The sequence below is a fragment of the Pleurodeles waltl genome, chromosome 4_1 (assembly GCF_031143425.1).
Source record: "Pleurodeles waltl isolate 20211129_DDA chromosome 4_1, aPleWal1.hap1.20221129, whole genome shotgun sequence".
Classification (NCBI taxonomy): domain Eukaryota; kingdom Metazoa; phylum Chordata; class Amphibia; order Caudata; family Salamandridae; genus Pleurodeles; species Pleurodeles waltl.
Window position 1 is genome coordinate 732,147,925 of NC_090442.1, and position 23,709 is coordinate 732,171,633.

Genomic DNA, 23,709 nt, shown 5'->3' on the forward strand with positions numbered 1-23,709 from the left:
AATGCAGTGGTTTGTCTGGAGACTTAGAGCTGTCTCCAGCAGACATTTGTGATACAAGGGCATTGCTTTTCATGTGTCTAGCCTTGGGCCAAGTGTAAAGACTACATGGCACCAGTGATTACTAGTACTAAGCTGTCTTCACTACATTATCGCATAAGTGCAAAGATATGCAAAACGTCTCCATTAGAAAAAAATGTCAAGCTAAAACATGCAATCTAAAATGGAAACTCAGCACGGGCCCTAATGTACTGCACCCAAACCTGTGCTCTCTCCGCGTCCATGCTTGGAGAATAAGCAGCGACAGTTGACAACTTTTGACCTTTCATCCAAAGTCTGTGATATTCTGGCAGCCAGGCAACCCTCCATCAAGACACAGTATACTGCTGAGGCTGGGGCAAGTCAGTGGCATGGTGTGCATCCAGGAACATTAACCCTCTCTATGCACCTTTTTCTCAGGTTTTACTATCTATTCTTTCTTTGTCCCAGCAGGGCTCTGCTCTGGGCACAGTCAAGGGATATTTATTAGCCATTTTGGCAGTTTTTCAGTTGCTGGACCAGATTTCTTTGTTCATGTCTCCTGTTATTACTAGGATCCTCAAAGGTCTGCAACACGTTTCCTCCCAGGCCAGTCATCATGCCCCAGTAGGACTTAATCTTGGTTCTGACTTTTCTGATGTGTGCACCTTTTGAGCTGCTGCACAGTTGCCCACTCAAGTTGCTAACCATCAAGACGTCTTTCCTAGTAGCCATAACATCAGCCAGGAGGATCAGCAAACTGCTGGCACTGTGTGTGCACCCTCTTTATGCCACCTTTTACCCTGACAATTTGGTCCTTCAAACACGTATTTAATTGTTTCAAGGTAGTTACCCCCTTTCATGTAGGCCAAAATATCGCCTTGCCTACCTTCCTTGCTCTTCCTCATCCTTTTAAAGAAGAGGAGAGACTCCACTGCTTGGACCCAAAAAAAGCATTGTCAGTCTATCTTGGTTGTACCAATGATTTCTGGGTGGACGATCAACTCTTTGTAGGATATATTGTAGCTAAGAACCATCTCGCGATGTGTAGAGCTCTACATAAAGATCTGCTACACACTGGCCAAAAAGCAACCCACTGAGAGCTTGTGTGCTCATTCAACCAGAGCCAAGGCTGCGACCACTGAGTTAGCTCATGGAACCCCTGTCCTCAACATATGTCAGGCAGCTACCTGGGCATCTCTGCACATGTTTACCAAACCCTACTGCCTGGACCGTCTGGTTGTTGTGATGGGCACTTTGCTCGTTTGGACCTGCAGGACTTTTTGTTATAAATCTGTTTTGCGGACCCACCTCCAGGAAGGCATTGCTTGAATATTTATTCTAAGGCAAGAACTGTGTGGCTAGAAGTCCAAATCAGATGAACAAATCACTTATCTTTGGTAACGTCTTATCTGGCAGTGACTTTACATAGCCGCAGATTCCTTACTGACCTTCCCTTCCTCCCCTCTGTGCAAACGTATTTCAGAATGAGGGTCACACTTGTAAGGGTTTTAGAAATGCACACCAGTTGTCTGTGTTCCTCGTGGCTCTGCTCTTCTGGCATGAAAAGTCGCAAAGAGATACTAACATCAGCGCGCTGGGTGGTGCTACATAGGCACCATGCATGCCACATCCAACGCGGACGATGTTATCGTGGTGTCGAAACGCCACTTACTGGCATGCAGGGGGCACTGCTCAAGCATTTCCGGACCCAGACTGACGCCTGGGGAATATTCTAAGGTAAGGAATCTGTGGCTACATAGGGTCTCTACCAGATAAGGTGTTACAGAAGGGAAGTAACTTATTCTTCCGACATAAACCTATTGCTACAAAGTAATAACGACTACAGTGCTTTCCATTTGAATGCAGTGAACTGTGGCCCCAGTAATGGGCCAATAGTTCCCAAAGGCCTGGGATATCATCCCACTCGCTAAACCCTGAAGCATCGCACTGGCATTCAATCTGTCCAGCCTCAGAGTGGACAGTGTTTGTAGTTCTTTTTGCCTATTATGATGGTTTTAGCCAATACTTGCCTGTCTGAATTTGTCCCCCTGATCCCAAAACCTGGCAGAGATCCTAATTCGCCAGGGAGGCGCTGCAAGCAGTGCTGCCCTGGGGATTACAACCTCATTCTTTGCCAGCCTTTTCATGGCGGTAACACCACCATGAAAATGCTGACAGAGAGCAGGTGCAGGGGGCCACAGGTGGGCCTCTACACTGCCCTTGCACTTGGCATGGGCAGTGCAGGGGCCCCCCTGCCCAGCACTATCGCAGTGCTCACTGTGTGCTTTGGAGACAGTGAACATTGCAAAGGTGCTTGTGCACCCTGCTGGCTACAGCATTGCCGTCGGCTCGATTACGAGCCGGAGACAATGCTGTAGCCTGATTCCCGCTAGACTGACTTAAGTTTCCACCCGCCGACCTAGCGGAAAACCCTTCATTCTGGCAGGAAGGTCAACGGCTGTCCTGTTGGGAGTTTGGCGGACGGAATTTACTGTCCGTCGAACTCAAAATGACCCCGTCTGTCAGCTTTCACAAATTTTTGGGTGGCATAAAGAAATCACTTTTGAGCAGAAAAGATATTCGACCCGTTCAACAAAGGTAACAGAGAATTAAATGTCAAGTAGTATGAACAACTGCATAGGGTCACTGAGGATAGACCTTGATGGAATGTGGAGCACAGGGATGCAATTGTATGCTTGTACTAATTTTTAATAGGCCAAAGCAATATTTTCTTTACGTGGATGTTATCTTGTGTAATTTCGTGTTACGCCTGTTGCATGGAATTCCTAAAATTAGGCTATTATGCCAAGTTGTGTAATAATGTGCCTTTGACGGCAAAACGTTTGCAGAAGCACGAAGGAACGGCATGAATGGATAGAATAAGAGAATCTGCAAATTTGCAGCACCTGTGTTTTTGCACTATTTTTTTTTTAAGTACAAAATGTGTCCTCACATCCTAAACAGATGCGGTGAGGCATTACACACAAAAATATAGCACCTTTACCTTCAAAGAGTGACAGGAGTCTGAATGTTCTTCCTGCTGCTTTACCAAGATTATGTAGACTGATGGGCGGGCTATGACTTGTTTTAGATAGGAAAATTAATTTGCCAGAACCATCTGTAATCTGTTCTCTTGTCCAGCTTTGCAAACTTGTGTTCAATTCAGCACCCATCTAATATATACACTTTGTCCATCAAGCAGTATATTAGTGAGCCAACAGATGCCATACAGTCCTTTGATACATTCTTATGTCGTTGTCGTCGTTGGTGTTGTTGCTTTTGAGGCCATGCCATAATGATGTTTGTATTGCTATGTAGGCATTGTGAGGTTCCAGCATTGAAATAAACGAGGGACTCTGAGGATGACAGTATTTCATCAGATTAATTGTTTCAGTTCACAGCATTATCCAATACTTATTAGTAAAATGTTTAGCTTAGAACACCAGAAGTAGTAGTAGAGGAAAAGAAAATCACAAATTTGGCTAGCTATGCTTGCAGGTTAAAGGAGTGCTGGGGTTAGTCAGAGACACAATGTGCTAGTTCTTGCAGGGCAGATGCAAGCTCCGGTGGCTGTGCAGTTTTTTGCTAGGGGAGTGGGGGTTTCTGTGCTTGATCTGACTGTGCTTGTAGCTGTTTTTCCTTGCCAGTGGACGGTGTCCTCCTGGTTCCTTCATGGATGATGGGAGGTTCTCTTTTTCAGCAGGAGCTTGGTGTGCCACAGTCATTTTGGTATCTTTCTTTCCTTGGGGGTGTCTTGAAAGGATCTGGAACAGACACAATGTTGGGATCAATGAAGAATCAAACAGGCTTTGAGCACCTGTAAATATGCCATTTTTGGCAAATTCGAGAATATTTTTGTTTCCCATTCCACAATTACTTATTTTTTGGATTCTTTTTCTTATTTTGTCCTATCCAACATGGCTTTCTTGACTTCCTGCTCATGCTTCCCTATGCTGTTTTCAGTTAAGCTACATTTAAGGAAGCTCCAAACTGCTATTAACTGTGTTGCAATGCAGCTGAAAGTCAAATCCTGATCTTTAGACCTTTTCATTGCTCTCCAGTGTCATTATTGTCCCTATTGTTGTTTCCCTGCTCGCTCAAGACTTGAGGTACTCTCAGTCCTATTTCCTTTGCAGTCCTGTCTGTATCACTTTTTAAAGTTAAGTTGTAATTATTCTAGATTACTCAGTTTTTCCCTTGTGATTTTGGAAATTCTGGGTTTTCATTTTTTGGAGTTTTTTTTAATGCTATTGAGGCCTTTTCTTCTGGTTCTGGCATTCCTTCCTACGGATATCAGCTGTTACACATATCAGTAGTGTGGAGCAACCCTCTTACCTCATATAGGTCAGACCAAGGTCTGAGGAATCCTGGTCACATCCTGCCATTGACACTAGATTCAGAAGACTCTTAGGTCCCAATGAAGACATAGAAGGTAATGCAATTGAAAATCGCACCAAAGATAATTCAGTCTTTAATAAACTAACCCAATAGTCCTATATTCCCACGGAGGATGATGCAGCAGAGCTTCTGCAGAGGAACTTTGTTCCACAGAAGAGTACACAACTGATGTAGGAAGCTGGCTCTGTATATACTATATCACAATGAGATATAGTGTGCACAGAGTCCAGGGGTTCCCCCAGAGGCTTAACTGAGGCTAAAGTAGATAATACTAATGCTCTGTTTTGTGGTAGTGTGGTCGAGCAGTTAGGCTTATCAGAGGATAGTTCAAAGCATTTGTTGTACACACACAGGCAATAAAGGAAGCACACACTCAATGACTAACTCCAGGCCAATGGTTTTTATATAGCAAAAATATATTTTGTTACTTTATTTCTAGAGCCACAAGATTCAAGTTGCAGGTAAGTACATTTGCAAGTAAGTATTCAACATATGTATCAATACCACTTTGTTTCAAATTGGCAAGTTAAATGGTTTTTGAATAAATAACAATACTCAATTTCAAAAGTCGACCCTGCAATTTTCAAAGACATTTTTAGGGGGAAAGAAAAGTTAGCACAGTTTTGAGGTAAGTACAAGACTTAGGGCCAGATGTAGCAAAGTCCGATTTTTGCTAATCTGAAATTGCGAGTTGGTGCGACTCGCAATTTCCGATTCACAAAATCGGATGCAGTACGGTGTCTCAGACACCGACTGCGAGTGGCTATGGGGTCGCAAAGACCCACCTCATTAGTATTAATGAGGTGGGTCGCATTTTGCGACCCCATAGCAAGTCCCTGCACTCACAGGGATGGTGGCCTGCTGAAGTCAGCAGACCTCCATGTCTGTGACTGCTTTTTAAATAAAGCAGTTTTTAATTTTTATTTTGCAGCCCGTTTTCCTTAAAGGAAAACGAGTTGCAAAATAAAAAAAATAACGAAACCATTTGGTTTCGGTTTTTCAGAGTAGGCAGTGGTCCATTGGACCACTGCCTACTCTGAAAAACCCTTTTTGGCAACATTCACAAAGGGTAAGGGGTCCCATGGGACCCCTTCCCTTTTGCGAATGGGTTACTACCAGTGTGACACTGGTGGTAACTGCGAATTGCTTTGCGACCGCATTTGCGGTCACAAAGCAATTTAGCATAGCGATGCAAGTCGCAAAGTTTGGCCCCCTGGGTGCTCACCCTAGTTGACAGGGTCACTATGTCACCCTCTTTTGGAATACATGGCAGGATAACTGTAGAAGTCACATCAACGGCATTAGCATCAGCTGGTGCCCTGCTCAAATCCCCACCTCCACATGAGTTAATTTCCATGTGCTGAGCTAAAGTGAATGGGAATGCCTAGTTTTGTTAACATGAAACTTGATTAGTTCAAAGATGGCACTTTCTAAAGTGTGCAGTCTATCCTCAAAATGGGTAACACATTGAATGACAATTGATTTAAATTTGTCCAGGATCCCATTCGAAGTTTGGCACTGTGCTGGCAGAGGCAGAGGACGGATCAACCTGCTGACAAACAGTCGCAGAACTTTTATTAGCGTTATATGTGACCTCACATTAACAGTCCGCTTGTGTTGACACTTTCTTTTGACTGAAGGCCCGCAGTCACTGCCATTGTAGATCACAGTCATTAACCACTGTCGTCAAAGGGAGAGATACGACCAGTTTGGAAGCAATAGGCAAAGAGTTAGATAAAATATTAACTCAGAGGAGTCCGCATTGTAATTGAGGGCCTGATTGAATTAATGCATGATAGTTGTAGCCTTCTGCCGCATCTAGGGATAGACTCCTTTCTGTGAGGTCTAGTTCCTTAGAGATCACCCCAACAGCACAAGCTAAAAAGGAATCCACAGTGGTGCCAAGAGGTGGGTTTGTGCTTGTACAATGCTTAGCCCCAGATAATTTACGCTTCCCTATGCTGCTAACGGTTTGTCTCCCAAATAGATTGTTCCTAACAAAAGTAATCAGTAGTGGCAAATAGCAACCCTCAGCTGATGTCAAGGTTTAAATACGTATGGAAAAGAGGACTCACAAGAGTTTATCAATGCTGTTGGAGACCCGAGCCAGCAGGGTTGGCCCAGGCTCTCCTGGGCTCTGACGACTGCAGACAGGCCCACTCTTTGCCCGGGCACGTCCCACGCGTGTCCGGTGCTGCGAGTCCTAGTGATGCACTATATAGCTCTGATGAGGGCAGCTGCAGGTGCATCTGGTTGTTAGGGCCACCTCCTGACCCCTATGGACTCCTCAGACACGTAATCTCACCTAAGTCACTCCCATGCTTCTGGTCCAAACGATGGCCTATATAGTACTGATGAAGGCAGCAGAAAGTGCAGGTGGTTGGTAGGCCTGCGTCCTGAGCCCCACGGACTCCTGGGACACCTAGTCCTGCCAAAGGCACAAAGGGCATAATGGGGAATTATGAACAAAAAACACTTTTTTTTTTTACTGGTTTTGTCCAACGTCTTACCGCTAATGCACCACTATACTTGCAGTAGTTTTTCTATGTAGAACCTGTAGGAAATTGCCCAAAAAATCAGGAATGAGCAATAATTATGCTCATGTTATGAAGGACACTAAGTGAAACAACTGCCACAAAATTAATTTGAACCGAGTTTTCTCTTAGCACCTAACTCTGTGGGAAAACTAATTATAAAAATGTATATTCAGCATAGCTTATCGTAGTCTGTTTTGTTGAAACCTATGTCACTCCAGACTGTCAGTCAATTCTTGCAATTTGTATTGCTGTTACCAAAATGAAATGGCATCTCATAGCTCTATATATAGTCTAAGGATGCTTGGAATGGCCCCGGAGTAGCTTTTCCACCGGCACCAAATGATGAATCATGCTATGAATGAATCATACCCCTCTTGTTGACAGCGATATTTTGAGATACAGGGAGTATAAACAGGCATTGGCTTCCTTAGCAGTAACTCTTGACCACATTTTGAGGTTCTGCAAATATTCAAATAGTGCCACAGAGACTCAAAATGTAGAAACTATGATGAAAACAAATTTTGTATCTTAAAATCTGGATACTGGTCCACTGCTACCATTTTCTAAATTCTCGAAAATTATGCATGCTAATTGATCAGTGCATTTTAATAAGGTGATTGCTGATGATATTTATGAGGAGCTCGGTTTTGGTCTGGAGATTACATTATATTCCTGCATTGTAGGATCTTCATTCAGTGTCCTAATTGTTACGATAATTCTCACTGCATGGGAGGACCCCATAACTCTTTTCATTTAACATATAAGATTGTGAGATGTTGAAGACTCCATCATCACCAAATGCAGCAAATCAGTCCCAACAACCATATACAGGCAACATTGCTTGCAAGACTTTGAAAACATGGTTTGTGAAGGTCTCCTGTTCACAAAGCTGCCATAGATTCTGTAGAGGTAGCAGCCACAGATTACTGCCATGAAATCACTTTATTCTATTCTTCATGGTTACTCCGGACTTTAAAGCCAAATGCATAATAGGAAATCTGGAATCTTCCTTTTTGTGGCTCTTCCTTAATGGCCATCACACAAATAAAGAAATACATCAAATGAACAACGAAGCTGAGACTTAAGGCTGTTGATCTTGAAGAGAGGAATATATTCAACAGGCCTTAGCACAGGCATAGGTGCTGCCATTACTTTCCAAGACCGAGGGTTCAACCGTTCATTGGCCCTAACAACAGCAGCAAAAATAACAGTGCCAAAGATATTCAGACCAAGAAAGGGGGGATGAAGAAATAGTTCAACCCAATGCCAGTCTGCCGACTCTGCTGCACGACCGCCCTCTAATAGTCGCCAATGACTTGTCCTTCCTCCACCCTCCATTAACCGCTCCAATGGGGTGCGAGGGAGTCTTAATTCAACAGCTAAAAGAGTTGTGAAAGATTAGAAGGCACGTGGGTGCTGACTATTGTAAAAGATGGTTACTTACTGCGTTTCAAAGTATCTTCACTGGCTATTTGACCAAAGCCATCTTTCAATGCATTTAATTAAGATATTTGCCTCCGCAGGCAAAAGACCAAAAGGAGGAGTTCACACCAATTTGGGATCTGAAGCTTGCAAACAACTGGATCAAAAAAGAGAAATTCCACCTGCATGCTAGTTCTCCATTAGATTATTCCACATTTCAAGCAGGGAAGTAAGATGTGCGCAGTGGACTTGCAGGATGCCTACCTTCACATTCCTGCTCTGAAAAGGCGCTGAATATTTTGTTGTGTGTTCTTGCCACTTCCAATATGCAATGCTACCTTTTGGTCGAAGTCTTCTCATTTTGCTGTCTCCACGTGCGGGGCAGTAGTAACTGCCCATCTCCACCAATGGAATATTCATATGTCCTTATATGGAATATTAGTGGTTAAAATCCCAAAATCCACAGAAAATGGTGCAGGTCTTGCAGACAGCAATAGTGTTATGGCATCTCCCAGGCTTGCAGGTAAACAGTCTAAAGTAATGACAACCCCTCAAACAGGTTCCATCCTCTGGAAACAACAATACGCATGCATGAAAAAAAGTGTTTCCTTTGCAGAGAATATTATCAATCCGGGAACAGTGTCAACTCCTCTTCAGTCCAACAGCTTGTCACATCTCCCCCTTAATGGGTTCCATGGCATCCTGCAGTTTTGTTGTCCCGAAGGCAAGACTGCATATGAGACCACTTCAGCTATGTCTGGAAGAGCAATGGTCTCAATGTGAGGACAACTGTTTCGACAAACCTCAGCTCTCGACAACAGCAAACAGTCTGTTTTGTGGTGGTGCAAAAAGAATAATCTCCTAGCAGGTATGCTTTTCAAACATGACCCTCCTGTGCAGATCTTAGCTACAGATTAGTCCCTCTTAGGCGATGGGGCCAATTAGGTGATCTTTTGTGCAAAATCTGTGGTTGGAATTGGAGAGAGTCTGTTACATCAGCTGTTGGAGCTGAGAGCAGTCCATTTACAGCTAAAAGGCTTTTGTACCAAATCTCTTATTCAGAGAGACCACACAGCATCCATGCACTACATAAACAATCGAGGAGGAATGAGGTGAAGATCCTTGTCCCTGCTAGCTCAGCATCTCTGGTCGTGGGTCCTGCCCTGAGGTCGGACGTTAAAAGCAGTGCATCTTCCAGCAGTGCAAAATACCACATGGATTTGATCAGACGCTTTAATAAAGAAAACTGCAAATGGGTTTTTAACCACGAATTTCTTTCAAACGTTGGTACAGAATGGAGTCATCCAATGATAGAACTCCTCCTACTTCTCTAAATAAAAAATGCCAAGACTTCCAGGAGGTCGGAACTAGGTTCTCTGAGTAGTGCCCTTTTAGTGAACTGGTCAGGTACATTGCTGTATGTCATTGATTCCACTCATTCCTGCTGTCCCCTTGAATCTTCAGAATTCCCAAGCATCAATGCTTATAATTACCCCTGAGTGGCCCACTCGCTGGTGGTTTGCAGATGTTCTACAGATGTGGTTAAAACCTCACAAGTGGCTGCCATGCAAAGTGAACTTTCTGACCAGATTGTTCCACCTGTGCATACCATCCTTAAAGTTGACAGGAAGGCTCCAGAGATCAGAAAATAAGGACATCTGAATTTACTTCAATCATGTAAGGCCATATTTAAGAGGTAAAAGACCAGCCTTTTAGGCCCTTAATTTCTACAGGTAGAAAACATTGTGTTTGCAGTGCCAACAGGAAGGTCGCAATCCCATCTTTTGTCAAGAAGCATTTTTTGCCCTTTTTATTGTATTTTCATCAAGCCAAGTTAAAAGTCTTCTCAGCCAAAGTCCATCGTGCGGCTGCAACAGCCTATAGAAAAGATCCTCATCAAACATCGTTCTTGAATATGTTTGTGAATAAAGACTTTCTGGAAGGCCTAAGGAAAGTTCTTTTTCTTCTGTAGGAACGCCTTTGCCTCCTGGAGAACTAAATTCGATTCTGTCTAAACTTATGGTTTCACCATTTGAGCCTGTTGAAAATGCTTCATTGCAACATCTGTCATGGAAGGTAGCTTTCCTTAGTTGCTACCACTTTAGCTCGTAGTGGTAGTGAAATTCAGGTCCTTTTGACAGTGGAGCCTTCTAACATTTTCCATTCTAATAGGTTAGTCATGAGGACCCGTCCATCTTTCCTTCAGAAGATAATTTTGGAATTTCATACTATCCAAACCATCGCTCTCCTACTTTTGTTTAACACTCCTACTACTCCAGCTAAACATTCTATACATTCACTGGATGTCATGCAGGAGCTACGCTTTATTTAGACATGACCAAAAAATTACATAAATCAAAGCAATTGTTTATCAACCATGCCCTCATGCACACTGATCTTTCCACCTTAAAACAATCCAAAGGTCATTAGAGTCTATTTTCATGTGTTATTAGTTTTTTTTTTTTTGTAAATATTTTTATTAAAGTTTGCAAAAGATCACAACAAGTTCATAATCTAGAAAAGACAAACATAGTAGCCATTGTGCTGAACGCAGAGACAGGTCGTTCAAATCAGAGAGGTACAGCGGGCAATAATGAATATGACTACACTTCCAACAGAAGGGAGACTCCCCCGCCCCCCTCTTGAACAGAACACAACCATAACAATCGAGCTAGGCCAACCCACCAACATGTGCAACAGTCATGCACCTCAGCAACCCCCCCCTCGCATCGCAGCAAGTATAAGGAAGAAGAGTAGAGAGTCCAAGGAGAGATCAGCACCACTACCTGAAACCAGTCAGAGTCAAGCTGGTGCACCATCATCCTAGCCCAACATGGAGCTGCCTGAAGTGGCCTCAGTCAGAATTACCAGGCCCCCTTGTTCCACACATGGATAACTTAACAGAATGGTATCCCAGGCAGGCAGTATTGGCACCCTTGCAACCTCACCAGCCTCCTTTCAGTGGATCACTTCCCTTTCACAGTCCTCCCACCACATCAATTCCGGCCCCTAACGGTAAACATCAGGATCCCGAGAAGACTTCCAGCTCACAGTCAATTGCCTGTCGGCAAAAATGAAGGCCAGAAACCTATCTTCTTGGCTGCCGGACAGTCATGATGGCCCAGTAAGCACAGTGTGGTAGTGAAAGGAAAGTCTGTGTCTGTCTCCTCCCGCACCACTTGTAGAACTATTGTCTAATAAGGAATTAAAAGCAGACATGACCAAACTATATGGAGAAAAGCTGCATCTTTAACAGCGCAGCGCAGGCACACCGAGGTCCCAGTCTGGAACATGGCATTGATATGACAGAGGGCCAAGCATGCCAGATTGAGATAGAGGATAAGTTTGAAGCGGGCGTTTAAGACAGCTAGAAACTAGCTTCCAGTATCCTTCTCCCAAGAGGAACCTGAGAAAGGCGTCCTGAAGTCTGTCTTCCAGTGGGACCGGAGGGACGCAAGAGTCCTCCGTGCTCCTGCCAACAGGGCCTTATAAAGCAATGTGCCCACCTTTGTCCGGCCTGATATAAGGAAGAGATGGCTCAGACAGTCATGCTCTGGAGATTCAATGATGCCATTATCCCACCACTCTTGTATCTTGCGGATCTGAGCAACATGGATCAGAAAATGGCCTGCCAGGATATCATAAGTCTCTTGGAGGTCCGATAATGGGCACATTTTTCCCCCACTGCAAAAAGAACACCCAGGACGTCAGGTCCCATGGACAGTCAATCGCAGAGACCTGACCAACCCCCCAATCCCACCAACCCCTCAGTGGACTCAAGCGCCTAATCACAAAAAATGAAGCTCACAGGAGTACGGGGTCGGGGTGTGAGTCTGCCTTAAAGCACAGACTCAAACATAGCTCGCTGTCCTAATCAAAATATTTGAATACTGCACCCTGGAGGCAGGCGTTGGACACATTAGAAAGCACAGCAGGCAATCCCTGGAGGGGGAGACACACTTGGCAGTCCTGTGTCCTCCCAAAGAAAGACTCTGTAGCGTGCCATCCACTGTAACTCTGCCTCCTGGTAATATAATTCAAAGTCAGGGGCCGGTAGCCCCTCCTGACCCAGAGGTAAACACAGTTTCTAGAGGTTTCCAGAGAGCGACGTGGCAACAGGAACTACCCCAATAAAACAAGAGCAACAGACGGTCAAGCTCCCGAAAGAATCTTTGGGTCAATTTCAGGGGAAATGGCACAAATAAAAAAAGTAAGCGTGGCAGCATAATCATTTTGGATAAGGTCACTTGGGCGTTAACTGAAAGAGGCAACGTGGTACAGAAGTTAATGGGGCAATGCAGTCTGGTCAGCGCATGCCCAAAGTGCCCCTGATATAACAAACAAGTCTGGGGAGCAGTACAACGCCACTTCAAGATACTGCAGTGTATATCGTTCCCACCTCAATGTCAATGCCAGGGGGATAAGGCTGCTCTGAGGGGCATCTCCCCACAGGGGATAGATGCATGATTTGTTCCAACTGACCTCAAGACTTGAGTGAGCTCTGAAGTCTGACAAAGCTATTACTGTTTCCAAGAGGTTGGTATCCCTCCCCCTAAGATACAGCAACATGTCATCCACAAATAGAGATAGGTATGTGCAGTTTGAGCCAATGGTCAGACCCTAGTATTGGAGTCCCCTGTGAGCTGTGCATTTAAAGGGTTCCATGGGCAATGCAATGCTCAACTGTGAAATGCACAAGCACAAATCCTGGCCATAGGGTCAGTGTAAAGCAGCTTCGTCCACTTGTGAAAGGACAGGCCTAGGCCCATATTAAGTGTAGTGACAAACAGAAAGTTCCTGAGAAGCGAGTCAAACGCCTTCCTAGTGTCTACAGAGATAACCAAAGCTTTCAGTGGGGAGAAATTGCTAACGGTTCAGCACTAGGAGTAACTTACAGATGTTGGGCATACTACTACTCGTTTCAATGAATCAAAATGGATTAAGGTACACATGTGGGGAAGCAGCCGAGTTGCCAATATTTTACTCAGAATTTTATAGTCGGTATTTAATATAGAGAGGGGGCAATAAGAATCTAGCAGAAGAGGATCCTTGTCTTTCTTAGGGAGCAACACAACTGCAGCTTACCACAGCAAGGGCGGGAGTTAGCCAGGCTGTCGGGAGTCATTGAAGAGCATCTTTGGTCTAGGCACGAGATCCTATGCGATGGCCGCTTAAAATGCTCAGTGATGTCCCTGCCCACCTGTCTGCCACCATCGAGTCAAGGGCTGCCAGAGAAGCATCCATAACATAATTCAGCATGCCTACCTCAGCAAGTGCTGATCCTGAAGAATACAGCTCGCGATAGTGCTGTAGGAACACTGCTTCAATCTCCTGCTGAGTACATACAACGCACCCTGAAGGGTCATGTAGTTAAAGCGTAGAATGGCCTCCTCCACCATTCTGCGCAAGCCAAGCCAACATTGTGCCTGACCTATCAATCAATCAATTTATTTATAAAGCGCACTACTCACCTGTTAGGGTCTCAAGGCGCTGGATGGGGGGGTGCTACTGGTCAAAGAGCCACATTTTGAGGTGTTTCCTGAATGTCAGGAGGTTCTGGGTCTGGCGTAACCAGAGCGGTAGCGAGTTCCAGGTCTTGTCGGTGAGGTGTGACGAGGTGTGAGAAGGATCTTCCTCCGGCAGTGATGCAGTGGAAGCGGGGGATGGTGGGGAGGGCAAGGTTGGCGGAGCGGAGATGGCGTATGGTAGCGTGGAAGGTGAGTCTGTTGTTGAGGTAGGCTGGGCCTGTGTTGTAGAGAGCTTTGTGTGCATGGGTCAGGAGCTTGAAGGTGATCCTCTTTGGTATGGGTAGCCAGTGCAGGTCTTTGAGGTCGGGGGAGATGTGGTTGCGGCGTGGGACGTCGAGGATGAGACGGGCGGATGCGTTATGGATTCGTTGTAGCTTTGATTGCAGCTTGGCAGTTGTTCCTGCATATAGGGCGTTACCATAGTCCAATCTGCTGCTGACCAGGGCGTGGGTGACGTTTTTTCTGGTTTCGACGGGGATCCACTTGAAGATCTTGCGGAGCATGCAGAGAATGTTGTAGCAAGAAGAGGAAATTGTGTTGACATGCTGAGTCATGCTAAGAGTGGAGTCCAAGATGAAGCCTAGGTTGCGTGCGTGGGCGGTAGGCGAGGGTGCGGTACCTAGAGAGTTGGGCCACCAGGAGTCGTTCCAAGCCAAGGGGTTGGGGCCGAAGATGAGGACCTCAATTTTGTCGGTGTTAAGCTTGAGGCGGCTTTCTTCCATCGAGCTGGAGATGACGTGAAGACCGTTGTGGAGGTTGTTTTTTGCAGTTGTAGGGTCTTTCGTAAGGGAGAGGATCAGCTGGGTGTCATCTGCGTATGATACTATGTTGATGTGGTGTGTTCGTGTGATGTTGGTGAGAGGGGCCATGTAGACATTAAAGAGCGTTTGGCTGAGGGAGGATCCCTGCGGAACACCACAGATGATCCTGGAGGCCTCTGACAGGAATGGCGGAAGGTGGACTCTCTGGGTTCTGCCAGTGAGAAGTGATGAGATCCAGTTGTGAGCCTTGTCGCGGATTCCGGCGTTGTAGAGACGTGTACGTAGGGTGTGATGACATAAGGTCCAGCAGGATGAGTGCTGCAGTTTCGCCTTTATCGAGCATGGTCCTTTTGTCGTCTGTGGCAGCGATGAGTGCGGTCTCGGTGCTGTGATTTTTGCTGAAACTGGATTGGGAGGTGTTGAGCGCCTTGCTGTCTTCTAGAAAACGGGAGAATTGGGCGTTGACGACTTTTTCGATGACCTTGGCCGGGAAGGGGAGGGGGGAGATCGGCCGGTAGTTCTTCAGGTCATCAGGGTCTGCCATGGGCTTCTTCAGTAGTGCGTTGACTTCTGCGTGTTTCCAAATTTCCGGGAAGGTAGGCTGATTTGAAGGAGCTGTTGATGGTGTTGCAGAGGTGGGGGGCGATGATGCTGCTTGCCTTGTTGAAAATGTGGTGAGGACAGGGGTCCGCTGGGGATCCGGAGTGGATGGAGGCCATGGTGTGTGCGATGTTATCTATGTTGACGAGGGTCCAGGTGTGAAGGATGTTTGTGTTGCTCGGGCATCCAGAATGAGGGTGTCTGTGGTCAGATTGGGGTTGAAGCTGTTGTGGATTTCTTCTATCTTGCGGCGGAAATGGGTGGCGAGGGAATTGCATAACTCTTGCGTAGGGGGGGTTCGCTGGAGCAGGTCCTGGGGTTTGAGAGGTCTCTGACGATGCAGAAGAGTTCTTTACTGTTGTGAGTGTTGTTGTCTATGCGGTTTTTGAAGTGGGTCCTTTTAGCGGTGCGGTTCAGCTGGTGATGCTTGCGGATGGACTCTTTGAGTGCGATGTGGTTGTGTTTGGTGGGATCCGGGCGCAAGGCCTTCTCTCTTTTGCGGCATTCTCGTTTGGAGTTTTGTAGATCTGGGGTGAACCAGCTGGGTTTGGTGCTGTGCAGGGTGTTTGAGGGTTTTTGAGCGGTGCAAGGGTGTTGGAGCAGTCTGCTAACCAGCGATTTAGGTTGGTAGCGGCTGTGTCGGGGTGCGTGGTGGGGTCTGGGCAAGGGTGGAGATCAGTTCTTCTGTTGAGATTTTGCTCCAGTTGCGTCGGGAGGTTGTGTGCGGTGGTGGTGAGTAGCTGGTTTCTGGTAGGAGAAGTGGATGTAGCGGTGGTGTGGCTGAAGGAGACGTGGCTGTTGGCTGCGAAGATGGGGTTGAGTGTGTGACCTGCGGTGTGAGTGGATGAAGTGACGAGTTGTTTGAAGCCGAGGTTGTCGAGGTTGTCCAATAGGTGGTTGGTGTTGATGTCGTTGTTGCTTTCTAGATGGAAGTTCAGATCGCCGAGGAGGATGTAATCTGCTGAGGCGAGGGCCTGGGCGCTGACTATCCTGCTATGCATGTGTCCTTGCCGCATGTGCTATGTGATAAAAGCAACAAAGGCATTCCACAGTTTCTCCCGCTCCTCCAGCAGATGACACCTACTGTCCAGAGTCTCCTGCAGTCCACCTGGGAGCTCATCTAACACCACCTCCTGCTGTTGAATATCAGAAAGGAGCTGAGTGTGAACTCCCTCTGTACTAGAAATACAGTACCTCAAAGCACTACCTTCATCACTTCCCACTCCATTCCAACAGAGGAGGCTGAGCCAGCGTTATCCATCCAGTATTGAGAGATGCACTCTCCCAATAAACTAAAAAGATTTGATTGTTTAGGAATGCTGGGTAAAAGCACCAGGTAGGGACCTTAGGCCTAGCTGGGGACCATTAAAACATGCTTAGCAAGGGAGCATGATCAGAATTCATTTTCTCTAAGTATGCCAGCCCCGCAGCCCGATCATACAGTAATCTATATGTAGAAAGCAAATCAAGGCGAACCTTGTGATTGTGTAGTCCAGAGTGATAGGAATACACTTGAGTTTCCAGATGGCAGACTCACCAACAACCTATTAAATCCCAATGACCTGACTACAAACGGGCTGCCGCCGCCAGTCTGCTTGCTGGTGCACCACGTAGAGGCAGGTGTAATCGGTCCACACTCTAATCCTCCACACAATTAAAATCACCCTCTACCACCGCCCAGTAGGGGACCATCAGCGAGAGCAGAGGCACCAAGCTACTGAGAAATTATGGGTTTTCCACGTTCTATGTATAGAGATTCAAGAGGGCAACATCCCTGCCATCTAAACTCCTCAGCACTAAGACATGGCAACCCTCCAGGTCTGCAAATGCCCTGCGCAAGTGGAAAGGAACTCCTGACCGAATCCTAATAAGGACACCACATGAAAAGAAAGAAAAAGTAGTAGCGTAAAGCTGACCTCACCAGCGTCCCCAAAGAGTGCAGCCTTCTGTCTCCATACAGGTGGGTTGGGGAGAACAGGGAATACAGCATTCCCAGTTCGTGCAGCTTCTTTTTTATCGCCTGGAAGGATGCCTGCTGTGTTTGAACTTGGAGCATAAAGTCAGGGTACAAGGACACCTTCGTATTGCCCACTTAAAACGGGCCATGCGCCCTGGTCTGCTGTAGAAGATGGTCTCGGTCCCTGGAAATACAGAACACAGGCCACCACTGGTCAAAGTGGAGCTCCAGGACAGGGCTCCCGAACTGACACTCTGTGCGGACGTGCCAAAGCGTAGAGATTGGAGAGATCCACAGATTCCACAACCTCCTGGAGCCAGATTTCGAGTTAGGGAATCCCCCTCCAGACGCTCAAGCAGCGCCACAATGGGGATATTATTATGCCTGGACCAGCCCTTCTGGTCATCTAAGTGGGTGGACAAGCGCTTTATCTGCTCCTCCAGTGTGGTAATGCAGTGACCTACTGATTGAACTGCTTGTGTCAGTGATTGTACTGTGGTCTCCAAGGCTGAAACCCTTTCAGAAACCTTCCACGATTCTTCCCTAATGAGACCCAATGAAAGTGAGTCAATTTTGCCCTCTAAGCGCTCCCCTGATGCATCTATGGCCACCATCAGTTTATCAAACCTCTTGTACATGTAAGCATTGTCTCCACCGCCAATGCCCTGCTTGATCCCCCGCTTTGAGGCACCCAACAGGTGCTTCAGGATGGACTGAAAGGCCAGATGCTGCTATTTAAAGGATGGCACCCCACCCCAGGTCAGAACAGTGTATCCAATGAGGTGGGGGTCATCAGCCACTCAGAGGGGCCCCCGAGCCAGCACAGCAGCAGGCATCTGCCACATCACCAAGTCCCACCACAGAGCCCAGCAGCCCTAACAGAAAGCACCCCACAGGTCTGGGGGGAGATGGGCAGCACCCTGAGACTAGAGGCTGAAGACCTGGAGGATGATGAAGTAGGGGGGCTGACCAGTCCATGAAAATCCCCAACCCCTTTGAAGTGCATGAAGGCAGGAGGCACCAACTCCATGAAATTCTCCACCGCGGCCTCAGGCAGTTAATAACAATTTCAGCGCTTAGGGTTAGGGTCTGAAAGTCTGTGCTTTGGCTGCTGCTATCCTCCACAATACCGCCTGGGTGGAGGGCTCCCGGGTCTGTGGGCCGCTGCAATAATCCCTGAAGAAAGGAGTGTGACTCCCCCACAGAACTGCACTGCCGCAGTCGCAGGGACATGTAGGGCGGCCTCTGCAATTAGTGTGGGCCAACAGTAGTGGACTGCCTCTAGCGCCAGAGGCATGAAAGTCAGGGAGGCAAAGGGGGCCAGCCAGCTCCCAAGCCCCCCCAAGTAGCACCATCAGAGAAGGGCTCCAGCCCCACAAGACCTACCAGCACAGCCACAGGCTAGGCCAAGACAGCCCTGGGAAACACAGCAGGCCCAGATGTCCATGCTACAAGTCGTGGGGGGCTTCAGAGTCTGCGGGCCCCCAAAAGTGCGCCCTGCGCAGAGGGGCATCATCCCCTTTATGAGTCACTGCCACAGGTAAAGAGCAGGGCGGCTCCTGCAATCAAAGCAAGTCCGCTGTCTTGGCTCTGCAGGGCCAACGTCGGGCGGAAGAGCGTGGAGGCTCCCGGGCTCAAAACCACCTCGCCAGTGCTTCCCGATAATGCCACTGGAGACCTAGGGTGTTTGGCAAGCCTTCCTCTTGTGAGCAGGGAGGTGATGTCAGCTGAACAAGGCCGTGGAATCCCCGGGTGGCAAGGAGCTCCGTCTCTCATGCCCTTAAAACTTGGCAGCTGCTTCCGCCCTTCTATGTGTTATTAGTTAACCTTAAAACTGCTGCCAGATTAACCTGGGTCTCATTTCATACAGGAAGAGTATCCATTAAGGCCTGGTTGAAAAACATCCCATTATCAGACATCTGCAAAGCAGCCACTTGGAGGTCAGGCCATGCGTTCAAAAGACTCTGCTGCCTTGATTCTGATATGAGAGTTGACTCTAGTGTAGATTATATCTTTTTCAGCTAATGGGTTTATACCCTTAATTGAAGACTGTTTTTGCCTGTCTTGTACTAAATGGCCAAGAGCCTATGGGGAGAATATTTGAACATTTACGATTATAAATTAAGATCTGACAATGAAGAAAAATTGGTTATTTACTTGTAGTCCAGGTTCTGCATTGTAGGCATTTTCATTGAAGTCATAAAGGACCATCCCTCCTCTCTTGTCTTGGTCATACAGTATGAAAGAGAATTAAGTGTGGATTCATCGCCACAAAGTTGTCAAAACAGAATTGAGTGTGTGAGGCAACTGCCAGTGCAAAGCATAATGGGACTAGGAAGCCCCAGGAATCTTAAATTGGGTGGGTGCTTTTTTAATTCTTCTAACAAACCTATCACGCTGCTCTTTTTCTCTTTATTAAGTCATGTAAGACATAACGTCGTGCTATAGGTGCTGCAATGTAGTTTCGTGAAGGGGTTTGGTAATGCATTAAACATGGCTAAAATTCAGAAACGTTGACTATATAAGCTTTTTGGGGCTGATTAGCTGCATTTGGTAATTCTGGATTCTTCACCCCCTCGCAATCTGTGTTCTGGCATTCTTTACACATAGAGGGAATTATTCTAATGTTAATAATTTCAGTTCATGGGGATGCCTATAATACAGAACCAAGACTACAAATACTATTTCAGCCCTGTACTCACATATAGCTTTATCAAGGAAAATGTTTTTTGTCTCTCATTAAAAAACTTAAAGGGGTACTTGACCTGCTTCAACAATGATGTTCATTCAGGATTTTGGGCCCGATGTATCATCACGGCCCTTTGTGATTCGGAAATAGCGATTTTTTAGGAATCGCTATTTCCGACTCGCAAAGTGCCATGTATCACATTTGCGATTCGGTAATAGCGATTTCTTAAAAATAGCAAGTGCTATTACTGAATCGCAAATTGCGATACCGGCCCCATTCGCAGCTATGGGCCTGTGAATTTTTTGCATTTCCAAAATTGCGATTTCTGAACCAGAAATCGCAATTTTGGAAATGCAAAACCCCAGGGTGCTGGGTGGTCTAAGGCCCCCTCTGCTGCACCCCAAAATATTTCTTGGGGACATGTAAGGTGTACACATGCCAAAAGGGCATGTGTGCTTTACATGTACAGTTAAAAAATGCATTTTAAATGCAATTTTACATTTTGCACGTGGTTACCACCAAGTTCAACTTGGTGGTAATTAGCGATTCCTTAATGCCCAATTCGCATTAAGGAATTGCTTCATACATGTGCTTAAGAAATCGCAAATAAGGATTCCTTATTTGCGATTTCATATTTAGAGAATCGCAATTTGCGATTCTCTAAATGGGGTCGCAATTTTAAGGAATCGCTATTTTAGCGATTCCTTAAAATTGCACTGCGAATGCCTTTCTTACATTCAGAAAGGTGATTTTGCATTTGCAAACGGCCGAATTTTGCAATTCGCACCGTTTGGGAATGCAAAATTCTTTGATACATCTGGCCCTTTGTGTTTTAAAATGATGTTATGTAAGTGTTATATTTTTTTGATCACGCAGATTTCTGACCTTGATGAGATTCGTTACCTTGAAGATTTACCGCTTCTTCGAGAACTCACTCTTTTGAAGAACCCTGTACAGGTGAGAAAGCAAATATTTTGTGTGAAGGTTAATAAAGGAGGTGACACTTAACTTGACACTCATTTAAAATCACTTCAGTTTCCGCTCTTGTAGGGTATTTCAATAAAACAAATTAGATTAAGTCAAGTGGAGGTTAAAGAGATGACAACCAAAGGCAGAAATCAGAGGCACATATATTCATGAGCAGACGCATCATTGACCACTTAGAGGAGCAAACAATCGACAGATCTGTTTGGAAAACATGACTCATATGAAAGCAGATGTGCAGCAAGAAAGTAGGACCCACATTTTGTGATTCAGTTTTATATTATCTAATTATCCATACACAGGCAAACATTCTGAACTTCAGGAAGGCAAACTCACAAGGAGGCACTGTAAAAGAATAGTACATATAATATCTACAAATGTCGCACAGGGACTGTTGTCTGGAAATCATGACCTCAGCCTGCTTATGAATACTTGAAAATATTAGTTTTAGTTTATCTCAAGAGATGCATATATACTCCATATGGACTCTTCTACTGTTTGGTTCGGACCAGACATAAAAGTCACTGTGGTGAGCAGGATAATTTTTTTTTTTTTTTTTTACCGAGAATACATAAAATCTATTAATCTTAGTTTCACATTCAGACTCCTAAAATCCTAACTCCATGATAAGCTCTCCATACCACAGAAGAAAAACCATGTTGAATGCCTTTGTCCGTGTTACTACTAGTTTTATGGGGATCTGTCAGTCAACTCAGTATAGATTGCGTTCGCAGTCATGTTTTAGACATGGGACTTACTGACATTGGTTGTTCTGGAGGATTAACGTCATGCTGTCGAAGTCCAATTTGAAAATAGAACAAAACCAAGAAGCGATTAAGGGAAAAATGCCACAGCTCTTGTTAAGGAATTCTCGGTGCCAGCATGATCCCTACAGAAAATCTCATGGAAAATCACTTGAGACCTTCATCATTAATTGTTTTTTGATTCCCTTGGGCCAGTTGGTAGCACATTGTATGTTCCGTTTAACAGACAGCATTAAGTGTCTTTTTAAAGATTAAATATACTTTTTTGCAGCCTATTATTCCATCTTGCAGAGCATTGGTTTCTTTGTGAGCCTAAGTGTAGACAGATCCACTCCTTTTCCTCCCAGATAGTTTCCATCCCATCTACTTTTCTGTCATTTCTTTTAAAAATGACGTCACCTCTTCTTTCTTTCTACTTCTTCCTAGAATCTCATTGCTTTCTTTTATAAAACTGATACCTTTTAACTCACCCTATTAAAAAAAAAAAACTCTACAACAAATATTGTAATCTCTGCTGCTCACTGCCTTGAGCATGATTCTCATTCTATGTATGTATGTATGTACACATTTATGTACTTATTTAATCTGATTGAGACTTCTAGCTGCAGATTCCTTACTTAAGAATTATCTGCAGACATCAGACTGGATTTTTTCGTGAGCAGTAGGTGGTATCATTCCACTTCACGTGGTGTCGTCAGTGTTGTCCGCACCGGAAGTGACATGCCCAGTGCCTATATAGGCACCACCCCAGCTTGCTGATGTCAATTCTTTTCTTTCCAGTCAGCTCAGATCCAGAGAAAGCTACCCTGAGTCATGTTTTGACTGACCTTTTTTTAACTTTTGTCAAAGTGTTTTTTTTTTTTTGAGAGACTTATCTCTTGCCATGTCAAGGTGTTCAAAAGGAAGGCTGGCTTCAAGCCATGCGACTCCTATCACCAGCAAATGTTGGTGACAGAACCCCACCTTGTCTGCCTCTGACGTCTTGAGTACAACCACAAAACCAAGACCTGTGTCAGTTGTCTTGCCATGCATCCCAAGGCCCGACTTCCCACGGTCTTGATCCTGGTCGAGAGGAAGGTCCTGGTATTGGTCACAGAGCCATTGATCTTGGTTGCAGTTGAAGTCATACCACTCTGTTAATTTCCACAAGAAGAAAAGTAAGTAGTCAAAGAGGTCTTAGATTTCAGCCCGTCTTTCAAAGCCATTCACCAAGAAGAGACAGCATCATCACTCAAGGCCTGGCTCTGTTGTTGAGCCTGTGCCTGGGCTGTCTCTGTGCCTCCTGGGAGCTGGTTTCAAGGAACCAAAGTGACCCCCTCCCAACTTAGAATTTTATGAGGCCATGCAACTCATATATGGGCAAGCCAGTCCCTGCTGGAGTGTCTTCAGGCCTCAAGGATTCGGAAGGTTCTCTAATGGTTTCCCACCGGCATGGCTGCCCACGGGCAGCAGTCGGGCCCCAGGGATCCATGAATGATTCTGAGCCGGTGCTGGTTGTATCACCTCGACCTTCCCCGATGTCGATCCCAGTGTCAATGCTCCCGGTACAGCCATCACCATCCCCATTCTCATCTCTGATTCTGCCAGTGAGCCAGAGGGGCATCGCCTGACTTTGGTGTCGACTGGAGCCATACCATCCAGGCCAGAGCCTGAGCCCCATTCCCATGTGCTAGGACTTGGGGAAGATTGGAAGGGGCCAATGGACCATGAAGAATACCAGCACCTAGTCCCAAACATGGAGTGGTGTGAGGAATTGGTGGATGCCAGTGGACTGCACACTGAACTACTGTGGCAAAAGAGACAGGAGCCTCTTTTGCTATGGTGGTGAGAAGGGTGGCCGAGGTCCTGGAACTTAGCCTGTCATCAGTGGCAGTCTTGACAGTGGTGCTTCAGTCGAGAGTTGCCTCCTCTTAACCACTTCTGCCAGTTAATTAAACCCTTATGAATGTCCTCATTGGGGCCTGGTCCAAGCCCAGCAGAGGGGTTCCTGTAAACAGGACTATTGCCCTCCACATTGCCCCGCTATAGGGGACCCTAGTGTTCTCAGAGGC

General features: G+C 45.9%; 1 protein-coding gene across 1 annotated transcript in view; it reads left to right on the forward strand.

The window, feature by feature from the left end:
- The window catches only part of LRGUK (leucine rich repeats and guanylate kinase domain containing), a 386,639-nt gene that overhangs the window by 132,758 nt on the left and 230,172 nt on the right, over positions 1-23,709 (forward strand). The window contains exon 8 of the mRNA XM_069229317.1: positions 20,787-20,867. Coding sequence (XP_069085418.1) covers positions 20,787-20,867 — 81 coding nt within the window. The remainder of the gene's footprint in view (positions 1-20,786; positions 20,868-23,709) is intronic.